At 43.2% G+C, this 18918-nt stretch overlaps 1 protein-coding gene across 1 annotated transcript; it reads right to left on the bottom strand.

Annotated features, from left to right (window-relative positions):
• Positions 1 to 110: 110 nt before the first annotated feature.
• On the bottom strand, positions 111 to 9473 carry LOC134071004 (uncharacterized). The gene is made up of 14 exons (XM_062527568.1): positions 9408 to 9473; positions 8477 to 8635; positions 8167 to 8229; positions 7866 to 7988; positions 7235 to 7393; positions 5654 to 5812; positions 4985 to 5143; positions 4629 to 4822; positions 3004 to 3076; positions 2558 to 2695; positions 2274 to 2372; positions 1425 to 1511; positions 979 to 1110; positions 111 to 296 (listed from the first exon to the last, which is right to left on the bottom strand). Exons 1-14 carry the CDS (start codon positions 9465 to 9467, stop codon positions 111 to 113), a joined length of 1791 nt encoding a protein of 596 aa, XP_062383552.1. The 5' UTR covers positions 9468 to 9473.
• Between the last annotated feature and the right edge of the window lie 9445 nt (positions 9474 to 18918).

Below are 18918 nucleotides of genomic sequence, written 5' to 3'. Positions count from 1 at the left end.
CTCTGTGTTAGGTATTATAACCATACGGTATCTATGTATATATATATCTATGGTTATAACTCTGTGTTGGGTGTTATAACCATATGGTATCTATGTATATATATCTATGGTTATAACTCTGTGGGAAGGTCAAAGGTCAGAGATGGTCTCACCAGAGACTCTACGCAGTCATCACAGCTGCTGATGGACGAGCAGGTCTCAGCCTCATCCTCCACCTCACCCTCGTCCGGCATCGCTGCGGCATCCAGTGACGCCACCTCACACTCCGGAGTACGGAGAGCGCCGTTCTTCAGACACTGGGAAGGACAAAACAACATGCAATCAGTGATATAAAGGATGAGCTGACCTCCTCCATACACTTATGAGGCTTTTCCACTGCATGACATCAGCTTGACTCTAATCGCTTTTTTTGGTTTTCCATTGGCAAACTTTGGTACCTGGTACTGTTTTGGTATCACCTCCACTGAGGTTCCAAGCAACCTGAGGCGTTATAGTTTATGACGTTATAGTTGTTTTCTTCAGCGTTGCTATGCCTGTTGGCTAGCTTATGGGGGTACTTTGTTGCAGTGGAAAATGAACACCCAGTACCAAAATCAAGTAGAGCTGAGTCAAGTTGAGCTGATACAATGCAATGGAAAAGTCCCATTAGATGCCATGAGCTCAGTAGCAGTGTATTTTCTATGACTGAAGCTGTGATTGGTGATATCTAACATTATCTGTACATGATCAGTATGATTTACACTGTATCTGTAACAAAACTTGGTTTGATTTTCTGTTGTGTTTTAAGAGCAGTAAACGTTTAGCAGGCTGCTTATTTCACTTCCGATTGAAAATTATCAGGCGGAAAAGTGTCAAGCGTCATTCATGTATTTAAAAATGTATTTGTTTTTATTAAAACATAGAACACCTCACAGTTTTATGAGTGACAATCCAGCCCCTGTCTGCTCATGCCTACTAGTCACTATGCACACCACATACCTTTGTGGAGACCTCTTCATACTTAGCTTTCGCGTATGAAGCCTTGTCCACCATCTCCAGATCTTCTCCAAAGGTCTGGTCCTCAGCATCCTGCACCTCTGAGTGGAGGCCCTTAGTGTCCTGGTCAGGAGCCTGGAAATGAATGTGCTGCATGTCATTTACATTTGCATTCATTCACACATTCATTCACACATTCATCTAGCAGACACTTTTCATCCAAAGTGATTTACATGTGTCAAATCTATTATAAGGGAGTACATTGTCCCTACAGTAATTTGGGTTCAAGTGCTTTACTCTAGGGCACAAACTGGGTGAACTTGTTATGTTTATGCTTATGGTTATGGTTATGGTTGCTTAGCAGACACCTTTGTCCAAGGCGACACACAAACAAAAAAACAATACAATAATTAAATTTAGCAGTTGATTAGACTAGTGTTGAGCATCACCATCTTCAGGCTAAGATCTTCTCCAAAGTTCTGGTCCTCAGCATCCTGCATCTCTGAGTGGAGGACCTTAGTGTCCTGGTAAGGAGCCTGGAAATGAATGTGCTGTTATTTACAGTACATTTGCATTCATTTACACATCCATCCACACATTCATCTAGCAAGCAGACACTTTTCATCCAAAGTGATTTACATGTGTCAAATCTATTATAAAGGAGTACTGTACATTGTCCCTACAGCAATTTGGGTTTAAGTGCCTTACTCAAGGGCACAACTTGTAAATTCCATATACTGTACGAATACTGTAATCCACATTTTTCCTAGCCGGGGATTGAACCAGCAACCCTCCGGTTATAAACTCAAAGCCCTAACCAGTAGGCCATGGCTACCCCACATTGTGAAGAATAATGATTTATGCTGCTACAATTCTGGTTATATGGAGAGCTTCAATTGTGTAGCCGGTGTAGAATAGAATATATACTTTTTTGATCCCATTCAGTTCTCTGCATTTAACCCAATTTAACCAAATTAGTGAACACACAGCACACAGTGAACACACAGTGAGGTGAATCACACAACCCAGAGCAGTGAGCTGCCTGCCCAACCAGTGGCGCTCGGGGAGCAGTGAGGGGTTAGGTGACTTGCTCAAGGGCACTTCAGCCGTGGACTGGTCGGGGTTCAAACCGGCAACCCTCAGGTTACAAGCCCGAAGCCCTAACCAGTAGGCCACGGCTGCCCGGCTAACAGCTGGAGGTCAGCTGTTAGAGTATTGTACATCAGATAAGCACAGGCTTTCCCACAGTAAATACAGATGGCTTGAGGGGAGACTAAGTGAATCAGTCAAAGACTTACAGATGCTGCGGGAGAGACCAGCTTGGCCTCCGGGGCCTTGACGTCCGGTCGCTGCATCAGACCAGATTGCAGAACTGAGGTCGTGGGCAACTGGGCCTTCTGCAAAGATCAATTATGAAGTCAAATCATTCCACTCTGCTGGCAGCTGTGACTGTGGTGTGTACGTGTGTTTTCCTGGTGATTATAGTCTGTGTGTTTTTTACTTTAGTGCGTGTGTTTTCCTGGTGACTGTAGTGTGTGGTGTGTTTTCCTGCTGACATGTGTGTTTCCTGTTGACCCCTGACCTTTTGGTAGGCCTCAGCTTGCTTCTGCAGCTGGATGGTTGCTGCTCTCTGGGTCTCGATGTCAGACAGGTGCTTCAGGAGCAACTTCCTGTCTTCGCTCGCAGCCTGAGTGGCCTGAGCAAGCTTCTTCATCTGGGCCTGCACCCAAAAATAACACATTTACATTTATTCACTTACCACTGACACTTTTATCCAAAGTGACCAACAGACGAGGATTGTCATTCATGCTACTGTGCAAAAGAAGACCTTGAATAACCATATATATTACCAACAAAATAGTCATAATTGTAATATTTAATAAGACTTCATAATATTTAATAAGACACAATTCAGTTCATATCAGGTAAGTTCTGTTAGACATTAACATTTCTTTCACATTGTATAGCCTGTCAGTTTCGCTTTTTGGTTATTGCAAGGAGACCATTTTCAGAAGACCGATAGCTCACCTGCTGGTACGTCAGCTGGGAGATCACCTGAATACTCTCCATGAAAGGGCCTTGACCTGCCTCTTCACCACACCTGCACAGACAGGACAGGAGAGAAGAGGGGAGCAGTCAGTCAGTCAGGATACTTGAACAGTTTAACTTTCAAACTTCGTTCAAATTTTGTAACATACTGTAGGTCTTCAAAAGGACAAGGTTGCTGTGTCTTTATAAAACATTATACCTTTTGACACATTAATGAAAAACAAGCTTATTTTTTCCATTTTCCCCAGAGTTTGTATTCGGTTGTTAAGTCCGACGTCACGGACCCAGCAGCTATTTTGTGAAAAGACGTTTATTAGCGCAGCCAGACGGGTTTTGCTACTTGTAAACTTTGTCATCACCACTTTAGTTTTAGCGGTTTTAAAACAAAATCGCTAAACTTTAACAAAGTAATCACTGTAGCTATGCAGCCAGATGATATATGAATGGGTAACGTGCAGGTTTCCGCGAAAAATATAGATTTGATTAGGTTGAGGCCGAAAGCCGTTGGACCCGGAAAACTATTTATTATCCCATTATTACATCATCACTTAAAAACCATCTCAATTGCCCTAGCAACAACCTAGCAGCCACTTCCATAATGTCAACCTACCAATCACCATAGCAACCAACAGGATTACCCTAGAAACCAGCATAGCAACTGCTTTATTAAGTGTACCAACCACCATATATACCCTAGCAACACCATAGCAACCAGCTCAATTACCCGAGCAACAACCTACTGTAGCAACGACAACCATAATGTCAACCTACCAATCACCATAACAACCAACGGGATTACCCTAGCAACCAGCATTATAACCGCTTTATTAAGTGTACCAACTACCATAACTACCTTAGGAACACTATAGCAACCAGCTCAATTACCCTAGCAACCTCGCAACCACTACCATAATGTCAACCTACCAATCACCATAGCAACCAATATGATTACCATAGCAACCACCTTAGTTGCTACTTTATCTAACAGTCATCATCATAATCTACCTTAGTAAAACCATAGCAACCATCTTCATTACCTTAGAAGCAACAACCTAGCAACCACTACCAACATATCAACCTAGCTACCACCAAAGCAACTAACATGATAACCTAAGCAACCAGCATAGCAACCACTTTATTTAGCATAACAACCACCCTGTCTACCCTAGCAACACCATAGTAACTTTTGTGCATTATCTATTCCAACTATATATTTTACATAATAATTTTTCATGCACTGGAATTTCAGGTTAATTTCGCAGATGCTTATATCTAAAGCAACTTACACATGTCATTTATATTACACGTATTACAAGAGAATCTCAGCCTTGCTGAAGAACACTACTGTGGAAGCCGGGAATTGAATCCATAACTTTAGTTAGACCAGCTCCTTAACCACTACATTATCACTGCCCCAGTCGAGCTATCTGCATATACTTCCTCCTGGAGCCCTATGTGTGTGTGTGCGTGTGCGACTGTGCGTGTGTGTGTGTGTGTATGTGTGTGTGTGTGCGTGTGCGTGTGCGTGTGCGTGTGCGTGTGCGTGTGCGTGTGCTTGTGTGTGTGTGTGTGTGTGTGTGTGATATCATATGGGCAACACCAGCCTTGGTTGGCAGGACAGCAGGTCCAGTTTAGCTTGGGCTTCCTGGACGAGGGCCTGCTCCTTTAATTGGAGCATGGTGGCCCAGAGCTCAGCTCGGTCGTTCTCCTCCGACACCATCCGGCGGATCATGCTGAACATGAACGATGTCCAGCCGTCATCCACCACCGGGGGGCAGGTAGCAGCCGCCACTGCAGCCTGAGGGCAGGCCGATGGGTAAAACAATTGTTGGTAAATGGACTTCACATTAGAAACTGTCAGCCATACAAAGCATAGCCTATTGGACAAAAGTGCCGGCTAAATAGCGAAAATAATGATTTTGTTAGACTGCTGTTAGACTGATCATTTAGCCACACCTACCTTTTCTTGATCCACCAAGGCCTTGAATGGATTTCTTTCAGACAAGGCCAGGTCATCAGTTTGGCCTTCAAGGCCAGAAAACTCCAATGAGGATGGGAGGTATGAAAGTACACCATCGCCATCCAGCACAGAGGGGCAGGCAGCAGCCGCCACCGCAGCCTGAGGGCACAGAGACGGGACTGGGTTACTGGGGAACAGCTTATCTGCTGAAAGAAGCAGGAGCCCCAAAAAGAGGGTCTGAGTCAAATAAGACTGCGGTTTCAGTATGTTGGTGTGTAGTCGAATCAGAACTAAAACATCTTCAGTATCTTGGATGTGAACCAGGGCAGAATCTGAGTGGTTTATAGCATGTTGGTGTGCAGTCGAATCAGAACTAAAGTAGTTTCAGCATCTTGGACGTGAATCCATTAAGGCCTTAAATGGGTTTTTGTCAGACGAGACCATGGCATCAGTTTGGCCTTCAAGCCCAGAAAACGCCAATGCGGATGGGAGGTATGAAAGTACATCACCGCCATCCATCACAGAGGGGCAGGCAGCAGACATTTGAAACTATCTGCTATACAAAGCATAGCCTATTGGACAATAATACTTTCAAGTTGGACAAAAGTGCCGGCTAAATACCTAAAATAATGATTTTGCTAGACTGCTCCGTTATTTAGCCACACTTACCTTTTCTTGATCCACCAAGGCCTTGAATGGATTTCTTTCAGACAAGACCAGGTCATCAGTTTGGCCTTCAAGGCCAGAAAACTCCAATGTGGATGGGAGGTATGAAAGTACACCATCGACATCCAGCACAGAGGGGCAGGCAGCAGCCGCCACCGCAGCCTGAGGGCACAGAGAAGGGACTGGGTTACTGGGGAACAGCTTATCTGCTGAAAGAAGCAGGAGTCCCAAAAAGAGGGTCTGAGTCAAATAAGACTGGCTTCAGTATGTTGGTGTGTAGTCGAATCAGAGCTAAAACATCTTCAGTATCTTGGATGTGAATCTGGGCCCGTATTCACAAAGAATTTTAGGGCTAAAAGTAGCTCCTAACTGGCGAATTTAGGAGAAACTCCTAAAAATAATGGGTGTGTCACTCCTAACTTTAGGACTCCTAATTTTTCTCACTAAAAGTAATTCACAAAGCATTTTAAACCTAAAAGTAGCTCCTAAGTCTAGGACAGCTTAAAAGAAGTCAAGAGGACTCCTAACTCAGTAAGACCTATTCACAAACCGCTTTTAGTGGCATTTCACGTCGCGATGTATAGTGAAATGACCGTGCGGTTACAGGAGCCTTCATGCGAGGGAATCATTGTGCATTGCAACTAAGAGATGCAATAACGCCACCGACAATCAAAAAACCACCACTGCATGTAAACTAAATGTAACGTGTCGTTGTAGGGCTAAATTAAATTAAATTGTTTATCCTCTTCGCGAATGTAGGCTACGTGCTTTCATACAGATTCATTTAAACCATGTTGCAAATAGGCTACTGCTCCAGTCCGTGTTTCATGCTCCTAGGCTATTTGCTTTAGCCTACTCTTTATTAATTTAGGCTATACCCATTTATTCATCATCTTCCATCCTTCACAGTCCGACATAGCGCACGTATTTTCACCAGCTAAGACCTGACACCTGTCACTCAACTCGTCATCGTAGGGGAGGTTTTTGCCATCATTCCCGCGTTATAATCACCAGCCAATCAAGGTGGTCACTTTCATCAAGCTCGTGCATGAGTAATGACGTCAACCATAGCAACGAAGACTCACTTTTAGTTTAGGAGTGGGCGTTTCTCCTTACTAAAAGTAGGTCTGAAAGGCTTTGTGAATAACTTTTAAGGGAAAACTCCTAACTAAAATCTTCTAGCGCGATTTAGGAGTACTCTTAGTGGTAAGATAAAATGCTTTGTGAATACGGGCCCTGGGCAGAATCTGAGTGGTTTATAGCATGTTGGTGTGCAGTCGAATCAGAACTAAAGTAGTTTCAGCATTTTGGACATGAATCCATTAAGGCCTTATATGGGTTTTTGTCAGACGAGACCATGGCATCAGTTTGGCCTTCAAGCCCAGAAAACTCCAATGCGGATGGGAGGTATGAAAGTACATCACCGCCATCCATTACAGAGGGGCAGGCAGCAGACATTTGAAACTATCTGCTATACAAAGCATAGCCTATTGGACAATAATACTTTCAAGTTGGACAAAAGTGCCGGCTAAATACCTAAAATAATGATTTTGCTAGGCTGCTCCGTTATTTAGTCACACCTACCTTTTCTCGATCCACTAAGGCCTTGAATGGATTTTTGTCAGACAAGACCAGGTCATCAGTTTGGCTTTCAAGGCCAGAAAAATCCAAGGAGGATGGCATGAGTGAAAATACACCATCTCCATCTCTCACAGAAGGGCAGGCAGCAGCCGCCACCACAGCCTGAGGGCACAGAGAAGGGACTGGGTTACTCGGGAACAGCTTATCTGCTGAAGGAAGCCAAAGGCAGGCGCCCCAAAAAGAGTGTCTAAGTCTGGAATGGATTAAGTGCCCATCAAGTCGAATCAGACTGGTCTCAGTATGTTGGTGTGTAGTTGAATCAGAACTAAAGTCATCATATCATCAAGTCATCATCACATTGGACAAGAATCAGGGCAGAATCTGAGTGGTTTATAGTATACGTATATAGAATAAGACTGGTTTCAATATGTTGGTGTGTAATCGTGTCAGACCTAAAACAGCTTCAGAATCTTGGATGTGAATCAGGGCCGAATCTGAGTGGTCTATATAGTTTGTTGGAGTGTAGTCGAATCAGAACTGAAGTAGTTTCAGCATGTTAGCCACTGATCAGATCAGAACCAGAGCAGTTTCAGAACCTCAAGCACTAAACTGTTGGGTTGGCTACAGCAGGTACCTCCTCAGCTAAGGGGACAGTGCTGGTCAGTCGGGGCAGGTGTCCCACACGCTGCGTTCCCATCTGGGTCTGCAGCCAAACCTTCATGCCCAACTCATATTGGTCCTTGTTAAGACCTTGTGCCTGTGGGCGCCGATAAGAAAAAATGCTAGTAAATGGGCCATATTTGAAATTTGATCTTACAGAAGACTAAAAAGCATAGCTTATTTGACAATAACTTTTAAGTTTAGACAAAAGTGCTGGCTAAATACCTAAAATAAAGATTTTTTGCTAGACTGCTCCGTTATTTAGCCACACCTACCTTTTCTTGATCCATTAAGGCCTTGAATGGATTTTTATCCAACAAGACCATGGCACCAGAAATCTGCAATGAAGATGGCATGTTTGACATTACACCACCGTCATCCATCACAGGGGGACAGGCAGCAGCCGCCACCGCAGCCTGAGGGCAGGCCGATGGGTTAAACAATTGTTGGTAAATGGACTTCACATTTGAAACGGTCTGCTATACAAAGCATAGCCTATTAGACAATAACACTTTCAAGTTTGGACAAAAGTGCCTAAAACATTTATTTTTTTGCTAGACTGCTCCATTATTTAGCCACACCTACCTTCTCTTGGTCCACTAAGGTCTTGAATGGATTCTTGTCAAACAAGACCATGACATCAGTTTGGCCTTCAAGGCCAGAAGGCTCCAAAGCGGATGGGAGGTATGAAAATGCATCACCGCCATCCACCACAGAGGGGCAGGCAGCAGCCGCCACCGCAGCCTGAGGGCACAGAGAAGGGACTGGGTTAGTGGGGAACAGCTTATCTGCTGAAAGAAGCCAAAGGCAGGCACCCCAAAAAGAGTGTCTAAGTCTGGAATGGATTAGGTGCCCAACAAGTCGAATAAGACTGGTTTCAGTATGTTGATGTGTAGCCAAATCAGAACTAAAACATCTTCAATATCTTGGATGTGAATCAGGGCAGAATCTGAGTGGTTTATAGCATGTTGGTGTGCAGTCGAATCAGAACTAAAGTAGTTTCAGCATTTTGGACTAGCCTGGGTATTCCCATGTTGCCTTGCGCACAATTTGATTCACGCTGCTAAGGCAGCCTGGAAACTACCGCCCTAATTTTTACCTCAGATAGGGGACCAATCTCAGAACAGGGGGGAAAGCAAGATGATGATGAGCTATGCACAGACGCATTTAACAGACATCCGTGGCAACCAATGAATGAATCTCACCATTTTATCAAATATGAGAAAATGAACGTTTGGTTGCCGGACCACATCTCACTGAGAAGTGGTGGCGCTAGCCAGGCTAATTTTGGACGTGAATCAGGGCAGAATCTGAGTGGTTTGTAGCATGTTGGTGTGTACTCGAATCAGAACTTAAGTAGTTTCAGCACCTTGGATGTGAATCAGGGTAGAATCTGAATGGTTTATGTTGGTGTGTAGTCAAATCAGAACTAAAGTAGTTTCAGCATATTGGCTGCAGAACCAGAGCAGTTTCAGAACCTCAAGCACTAAACTGTTGGGTTGGCTACAGCAGGTACCTCCTCAGCTAAGGGGACAGGGCCGGTCAGTCGGGGCAGGTGTTGTCCCACACGCAGCATCTCGGTCTGCAGCCAAACCTCAGACCTTGTCAGACCTTGCGCCTGTGGGTGCCGATGAGTAAAACTGCTAGTAAATGGTCTTCACATTTGAAACTGCCTGCTATAGAAAGGATATCCTTTTGCACAATAACACTTTCAAGTTTGGACAAATGCGCCGGCTAAATACCTAAAACATTTTTTTTTTGCTAGACTGCTCCATTATTTAGCCACACCACACCTACCTTTTCTCGGTCCACTAAGGCCTTGAATGGGTTTTTGTCAGACAAGACCATGACATCAGTTTGGCCTTCAAGGCCAGAAAAATCCAAGGAGGATGGCATGAGTGAAAATACACCATCGCCATCCATCACAGGGAGGCAGGCAGCAGCCTGAGGGCACAGAGAAGGGACTGGGTTACTCGGGAACAGCTTATATGCTGAAAGAAGCCAAAGACAGGAGCTCCAAAAAGAGTTTCTAAGTCTGGAATGGATTAAGTGCCCGTCAAGTCGAATAAGACTGGTTTCAGTATGTTGGTGTGTAATCGTGTCAGAACTAAAACAGCTTCAGAATTTTGGATGTGAATCAGGGCTGAATCTGAGTGGTCTATAGCATGTTGGAGTGTAGTCACTTCAATCAGTTTTGATTACACTACACTCATGTTGGAGTGTAGTCGAATCAGAACTGAAGTAGGCATAGTTTCAGTATTTTAGCCACTGAATCTACTTGTTAGCCACAGCTACCTTTTGGGCCTTGAATGGGTTTTTGTCAGACAAGACCATGGCATCAGTTTGGCCTTCAAGGCCAGAAATCTCCAATGTGGATGGGAGGAAGGAAAATACACCATCGACATCCATCACAGAGGGGCAGGCAGCAGCCGCCACCGGAGCCTGAGGGCACAGAGAAGGGGTTACTGGGGAACAGCTTCTGCTGAACATCCATATTTATTCTGTTTTTCTTATAATATATTTTGTTACACTGCATCTAGGCTATATTATTCTACTAATCTAAATACCTAAAATAATTGTTTTAGTTAGTCTGTCCCGTTATTTATCCACACCTACCTTTTTTTGATCGATCAAGACCTTGAATGGATTTTTTTCATCCATGATCATGGCTTCGCCTTCAAAGTCAGAAAATCACGATAGAAATATTAGGATGAGTGCTGAAAATTATATCAGTCCATATTTAAATGGCCTAGGAGTAGGCCTAGGCCTACCATTATTTTCTTACCTTCGACCACCGTTGCACTATGATCGACCTTAGAAATAAATTGGGATGTTAATCCGTGAGATATCAAGAGCGATTAAAACCCGTCTGCACACTAGCCAGGGAATGTCCAGAATAAAACTGTAAACTGAACATCCTACGTAAACAGCAGAATCTTAATGAGGTCATAAACGCGTAATGGGGTGTCATAATAGTTTGAGAATAGAATGAACACCTGCGATGTGACGTCGTATGAATTCTAGTCATGGGTTTCATGAGGTCCCTTTCCACAGGTGTATAAAATGAAGCATGGTGCTTAAATACATCAGTGGAAAGGGACCAGGCGAAACGCATGAATCAAGGCCGTAGTCACCATAGACATTGAGGAGGACGCGTGTCCCCCCCAATATTCAGATACGACCAAAATGCCCCCCCCCGCCCCCTCGAAGTTTCTCACGAAGTTTAGGCTAATCACAAGCTTTCTGATGGTATTACCTAGTTGCTGTAATAAACGGTTTGCGAGAAAATCAACGTGAATACACGAAATGAAATCATATTACATTCCATCTCCACACCTGGTCCATCGCGGTGGAATTAACTCCCAAGCCATTCCGGAGTAGGCTAATCCAGTTTTAAATTGCAATACATTTCTACTTGTTCGCCATCTTCAGGCTGTGGCACAACCAAAATAATGAACTACTGATTGAATACTGTGTTCTTCCACCTGTTTGGATTTTTTGAATACATAGAATACATAGAATTAGATTTAGAGCTAAGCATTGCTTTCATATTATAGGCAGAATTTTAGACTAGCCGAAAATATGACTGCAGTCAAATTATTCTCCCGTTCTTAAAGTGACAGACACTCAATTTGACCTTTACATTAAAGATAGATGTCAATTTCATTCCCAAATCAAATCAAGAAATATCAAACTTCTTCACATAATCAATTTCAAAACAATTGTGACACCAAAATTCTTATCATTTATTTTTCATTGGCTATGGCTCCTGACTGATGCATAAAATAGATACATATATAATAGATAGATAGATAGATAGATAGATAGATAGATAGATAGATAGATAGATAGATAGATAGATAGCGTACAGAATATCTATTTTTATATAATTAGGTTAACTATTATTGTACTGAATGTGAGTTGTATCAGTCTACAACACCACTACAAATGACACTGGGAGTTCTATTCTGATTCTATTTTATTCACCTGTTTGTACAACTACCATGTTAATATAGTCTATGGTCTAGGCTATATTGGTCTATATATGGTCTATATTTGATGTTGTAATTTTCAACTTCAGTTTCTGTGTGGTAGATTTGTTTTGTTTTGTTTTGTTTTGAGCTGATGATGTCATTAAAGAAAGGGGGCATGAACATGGGGGTTCATGAACATGTCCCCAGAATGCAACACTGTAGGCCTGTGCCTGACAGCTCTAGCTGTCAGCTGCAGCAACTCAAACTATTTGTTTTCATTTTTTTCCCCTACTGACAGTCGGTGACTTAAAGAAAAAGAAATTCATATAGCAAATCGCCAAAATGATCCTTTAATGAAGATGGGCATCAAAAAGCCCCACCTGTCATTCTTAATTGTCCAATAGTGAGGCCCACTGGATAAAATACAACTGGTTCCTACTGGGGCCTGAAATACTGAAACAGGTCTGGCTGAAACATGTGATATATTCAATGGCTCTAAAGCTGAATTTTAAACTGGTAGTCACTATAAAAATGATTGAAGTGATAAAAGTTTTTCTCTGCCAGTTCAAATAAAGAAGCTGGTGGAAGCCACTCAGGCTGTGTAGTGATACCACGAGACAGTACCTGCACCTGCAGCAAATGTATGCCATCAGGTTCTGCTCTGCGGACTCCTCCAGGTAATGAGAACCTCCTCCTCCACTTGCATGGCTGCAACCCTTTGCCGTAGTTATCCTGATATTACACCCAGGATCCCTGAGCAACATGACGGTGTGAGTGACGTTGATGTTCTCGTGATGCTCTTGGAGTAGCGACGGGCCAGCTGGTGACTCGGAGGAACTCGGAGGAATGTGTTACGCTCTTCACCTCCGAGTATTTTTTTTTTTACTTTGTTGTGACAGGACAGTGAAGATAGAAATAGGAAGTGAGTGGGAGAGAGAGATGGGGAGGAATCAGGAAATGATGCGGGTCGGACTCAAACCCGTGTCCCCATGGAGCAGTTGGACCCCAATGTGGTATGGATGCAATTTCAATTTTTCAATTTAATTTCGCTTATAGAGTGCCAAAACATTACACGTCTCATGGCGCTTTACAGAGTGTTAAACATTCAAAGAGAGCCCATGAGTAACAGGGGCAAGGAAAAACTCCCTAGAATTGGAGATACGTATAGGAAGAAACCTCAGACAGATCCACGACTCAAGGGCCCAACCCATCTGCCTGGGGTCAGTTACAGTAAAGTAATTTGTAGTTTGAAAGTTACAAAGACAATGAAAGTTCAAATAGTCCAGTGTAGGGAATAAATTGTCCATTAGTAATCCATTAGTTATTTCGGCAAGTGATGGGTCGCTAGGATGCGTGGGCCAAAGATTCGGGCAGGGAACCACAGCAGGCGATGGTAGGGCAGTCATAGGGATGGCGAAGGCAATGGCGATGGTAGGGCAGTCAGAGGGATGTGACTTCAGGTGTGATGAGGGACAGGCACAGAGATGGTTGATGGCTGGCAATGGTTTAGCAGCAGTCAGTTGGACCCCAATGTGGTGTGGAAGCAGTAGTCTGTTGCGCCACAGCGCCCCTGACTAAAAGGCTTTTGACTGACACTCACCCCCCCCCCCCCCCCCCCCCCCCCAACACACACACACACACACACACACACACACATACACTTGCACCCAACCTCTTCATCACCCCCCCGCCTCCCTTTAGTCTCATTCAACTTCTCACCTTATTTAGCTTTTTCCCATCTCTCTCTTTTACAGCCCTCTACATCAGTCTTGTTTGCCCACAATAAAAGGGGAGGTGAAGGGAAAAAAGACAAAGGTGACATTTACAATTAATTTATACAAGGTAAGATAAGATTTATTCACAAATACAGTATATAGTCATGTACTTTGTGATTCACATGTAGACAGTTCTTGCATATGAATACATAAATAAACATATAAAAGCAAAAGTGACAAAATACATCTCAGCTTTTGAGTGTAACATGAATTCAAGAAGGTGATGCCTTCTATACTTTCTGGGTCTGTCCTGAATTGAGCTTATCGATTAAAAAGCAGATTGTAGGACAAAGCGAAAAATGTCCTGGAATCAGATCACATACTGGTTTGAAAATTCATAACTCACTCACTCCCACAGACACACACACTCTCACACACGTGCTCTCACACACTCAATTCAAACATGTTAAACATTAAGGTAAACAAACAAAAAAATAAATACATAAATAAATCATCTTTGTTATTTTTATCAGTTTACACATTAGGTTAAACTCTTTTAGAATACATTGTATGCATTCATTGGTCTGTAACCAACCACTCTCCTATAAGAAGAAGGCGTACCACTACATATGCAATGACATTTAATAGGGAGTAATGGGGTGGGGGGGGCAAGGGGGAAGGGAGGGGCTTTAGGACTTTGAAAGGCCAAGCAGGCATGTGAGGGTGTCGTCCATTAAGTGGTCAAAAACCATTTTGGCGTACTTGTTCTTCACATCGTAGGCCTCTCGGTCCTGGTCACGCCACTGATGCTCCTCCACAGGTATCTCTTTGATCTGGAGGATCGAGTTGATGTGAAGAGTTAGTGTGTTTAGTGTTTAGGTACATCGAATGAACTTTTTCATGAGTTAGTTGAGGTAATATGGCAAAAAAGGAACTAAAGTATAATTGTATTTACAAACGTGTACTGGATGTTTTTTGCCTATTATATACTGAATTGATTCTACATGTATGTGAAAACACATCAAATTGACTGTGCTTCTCTTGTGATTAAGATAATCATTTCCTATAGGGGCAGTGGATGATAGTATAGGCCTATATACAGTATAACATAATGGATCAGTTCCCAAGCATATGTGTAGTGTTGTGTTTTCTTGCAGCATTGGAGCTCACCAAGATCTGATCATATTTCTCCATATTGAAGCCTTTGAAATTGCGGGCAAAGACCTTCCCATAAGCCCCTACATCTTCCTGGAGGCCACAGGGCTTGAACACTTCCTCAGTGATGTAATTCTGGATAAAGACAGGAGAATATTAGCCCTCTACAGGCCCTTTTAACTTCATACTGTAAGCAAACTGATGCTTTCTTAAGGCATTTCCGGTGGCACAGCTAATAACATTGAGCTAATGGTAGCTAGCTAAGGGACAAACAAAAGTTTTAAAAAGTTTTATAGACAAGATTTTGTAGAGCATTCATCAATTCAAAGTATCCGAGTTGGTTCTGAACGTTGAAACTTTATGGGAACATTATTTGAAATTATCATAAGAGGATGTACAGTATGTTTGTTAAAAAAGCTCAGAAATTCTACAGAAGTTTTAATATAGATTTGAATAGCCTATTCAAATGGTATTCCTTTACCTGGACTTTTGAAAGGTCATCAAAATATTTCAGCTTGTTGACATAGTTGTGGCGCTCAGGCTGAATTTGTTTCCACACAGGCTGTGTGGTAGGGTCTTTGGCACAGAGATCCTGAAGGGTCTCCCAGGACAGATCAAAGATGAGCTGCACATGTACAGAAGTAATACAAAGAAACATCAATGATCAACATGTCAATGCAATCATTTGACTTCTTTTTAATTGTTCACTATTAAATTAATTATTGTATTGTTTTTATTTGTATGTCGCTTTAGACAAAGGTGTCTGGCAAATAACCATAACCATAACATGTCAATGCAATAATTTGTAAAGCAGAAAAAGTGTCTGAACATTTAAATTGTATTGGCTATTCCCGAACCTTGTTGTAACTGCGTCCACTGCTGCTATTTTTGACTTGTGCAGGGGTGTCCATCACCAAATACTGCTCTGATGGCATCGGGGTTTGGACTCTGGAGAGATCCTTTGGGCCTTGTCCGAGCTCGAAGCTCTGCCACATCTCCTGCACGGCGTGGTGCACGAGCATCTCCACCTTGCCTGGGTGGTGCGGCGTGTCCAGGGCCTGCACCTGCAGCTGTCTGGTGGGGGTCGTGACCTGCTTTGACCCTGCCTGCCCAGCTTCAGTGCTGCAGGAGGCCTGGTGGTCCTGAGCGCTGCTGTCGGAGGGGCCGGCCTCGACCTCGCAGTTACGCCTGTCCAACACCTGCTGGTCAGAAGGGGCTGAGACTCCTCCTCCTCCGGGCGTCTCCTCTGCACCAGACACTGCACTGTCAGTGAGCTGAAAGAGAGAATGTGAGTTGTACTGAACAGAATCTTAGCGGACCGGGTGAAGGCTGAAGATGTGACGTTCTTAGATTGGTGCTTAGACTTTAGTGCCTGGAGAAATCTTTTTCATCACCCCAGAAGACTTGGGTTGTACATTTACGGGTCTGTCTGATGCTGGTTCTTATCGGGCCAAACAGAACGTTAAGTTCGAAAAACAAAAATGTTGTAAGTACAGCTCAATATGTGTCGCCTCTAGTGTATGTGAACCAGACTAAGTGTCATCAGTGTTGGGTGTTTTAATCATATATAGTATCTACGTATATACCGTATATCTATGGTTATAGCTCTGTAATGGGTGTTTTAACCATATCTATGGTTATAACTCTGTGGGACGGTCAGAAGTCAGAGAGAGTCTCACCAGAAACTCTACGCAGTCATCAGTGCTGCTGGTCTCAGCCTCGTCCTCCGCCTCACCCTCGTGGGACTCAAAGTCGTTCTTGTACTGAGGGTCCTCCATTGCGTCCGGCACCGCTGTAGCATCCTTAGATGCCACCTCACACTCAGGAGTACAGAGAACCTCACTCTTCAGGAAGTTCTCCTCCAGCTCGCTTTGTTTAGCCAGAAGCGGGTCGTTCTTCTGGAAGTTCTCCTCCAGCTCGCTTTGTTTAGCCAGAAGCAGGTCGTTCTTCTGGAAGGTCTCCTCCAGCTCGCCTTGCTTAGCCAGAGGCAGGTCATGAAGCTCCTGGACACACAGAAATGTATCAACAGAAAGGTACCATCACTCACTGAGACCATAGTGATAAATGGTGCCACCTGCTTCTGTGGCTGATGTCCTTATTATGTTTGAACGAACAGGACTAGCTGCAGTATGTGATTCATGGTGTATCTGTGCATAATCAGCATATGATTGATGATGTTCTGTATCTATAACAAAAACTTGTTTTGATTTTCTGATGTGTTGTACGGGCAGTAAGTGCTTAGCGACCTGATTATTTTACCTCCAGATGGAAAAGCGGGCAACCTCATTCATGTTTTATGTATGTTAATAATGTATTTGTTTTTATTACCTCCGCCAAGGAGGTCATGTTTTCATCGGGGTTTGTTAGTCTGTTTGTCTGTTTCTTAGCAAGATAACTGAAAAAGTGATGGATGCATTTCGATTCGAAATTTTCAAGGAAGGTCTGAGATGACCCAACGAAGAAATGATTACATTTTGGGAGTGATCCGTGTGTCTCCGTCTGGATTCAGGAGGCGGTTATGGTTTTCGTTTGGCGGCGTAACATTGTATGGCCACGTGGTGGCGATCTGAATAGTTTAGGTTCAAATAAATGACAACCAAGGAAGAACAATACAGGCGGAGGTCTGCGCTCTCTGAGTGCTTTTCTAGTTAAAACATAGTGCACCTCACCGACTGACAAACCAGCCCCTGTCTGATCATGCCCTCATAGTCACTCTGCACAACACATTCCTTTATGGAGACCTCTTTATATTTAACATTTTCTGAGGCCTTTTGTAATCTGGGTTTATTATAGTCTCGAATTTACTTGTTCACAGATGGAAATATACCAAAATCAGGCTAGATTGCAGTGTGCAGTATAATGCTTTATGTTGCAATTATCTTTGTATGGAGAGCTTATGGAATGGAAAGCGCTATATGAATGAAAGTGACTTGACTTGATTTGACTTGTGTGTTTTCTTGGTGACTGCAGTGTGTGGTGTGTTTTCCTGCTGACATATGTGTTTCCTGTTGACCCCTGACCTTTCTGTAGGCCTCAGCCTGCTTCTGCAGCTGGATGGTTGCTGCTCGCTGGGCCTCCATGTCGGTCAGGTGTTTCAGGAGCAACTTCCTGTCCTCGCCCGGAGCCTGAGTGGCCTGAGAAAGCTTCTTCATCTGGGCCTGCAGACAAAAATAAAACATTTACATATTTATTCAATTACAACTGACACTTTTATCAAAAGTGACTTACAGGCGAGGACTGTCATTCATGCTACAGCGCAAATGGAGACCTTAGAATAACAATAAATATTACAGACAAAAGTGAGTTCATAATAAGACTTCAGAATATTTAATGAGATACAATTCATTGAGACATATCATATCAGGTAATTTGTTAACAGTTTAAGGACCACTGAGAAATTCAGTGTTGAATTCAAGTTCTGTTAGACATCAAAATCTCTTTCACATCACATAGCCTGTCGGTTTCGTCTATTGACTATTGCAAGGAGACCATTTTCAGGAAACCGATAGCTCACCTGCTGGTGCATCAGCTGGGAGGTGACATGGAGTCTGTCCATAAGAGGGCCTTCACCTGCCTGTTGACCACACCTGCACAGACAGGACAGGAGAGAAGGAGGGAGCAGTCAGTGATGCAGTCATCAGCACCAGCTTGGGCTAGCAAGGTCTTAAGTTGTCACATTTACACTTGCATTAAATTGCATGGAAATAACATAGCAATCACCATACCTACCCTAGCAAGAACCTAGCAACCATCTCAATTACCAAAAGCAACAACCTAGTAACCACCATCATAATATCATCCTAGCAATCACCATAGCAATCAATGGGATTACCCTAGCAACCAGCTTAGCAACAGCTTTATAAAATATACCAACCACCATACCTACCCTAGCAACACCATAGCAACCACCTCCATTACTCTAGCAGCAACCTAGCAACGACCACCAGAATACCAAGGTAGCAATCACCATAGCAGCCTACATGATAGCCCTAGCAACCAGCATAGCAACCACTTCATTTAGCATAAGAACCACCCTGTCTACCTTAGCAACATCATAGTAACTATATCTGCATTATCTGTTTCAACTTACATATTTTATATATTATTGAAATTTGTTCATGCACTGGTAGTTCTCTGGAACTGAATTTCTGGTTCATTCTGCAGATCTGTATATCTAAAGCAT

Source organism: Sardina pilchardus, chromosome 23 (assembly GCF_963854185.1).
Source record: "Sardina pilchardus chromosome 23, fSarPil1.1, whole genome shotgun sequence".
Lineage (NCBI taxonomy): Eukaryota > Metazoa > Chordata > Actinopteri > Clupeiformes > Clupeidae > Sardina > Sardina pilchardus.
Note: the sequence above shows the minus strand (reverse complement) of the source record. Positions and strands in the feature narration are given on the sequence as shown.

Excerpts from the sequence above, each read along its gene's own strand:
- LOC134071004 (XM_062527568.1), bottom strand. The coding sequence starts at position 9,467 with ATGCTGCGTGTGGGACAACACCTGCCCCGACTGACCGGCCCTGTCCCC. Across the intron at positions 8,636-9,407 it reads CTGTCCCCTTAGCTGAGGAG|GCTGCGGTGGCGGCTGCTGC; the intron begins GTACCTGCTGTA and ends CTGTGCCCTCAG. Across the intron at positions 5,813-7,234 it reads CCTTAGTGGATCGAGAAAAG|GCTGCGGTGGCGGCTGCTGC; the intron begins GTAGGTGTGACT and ends CTGTGCCCTCAG.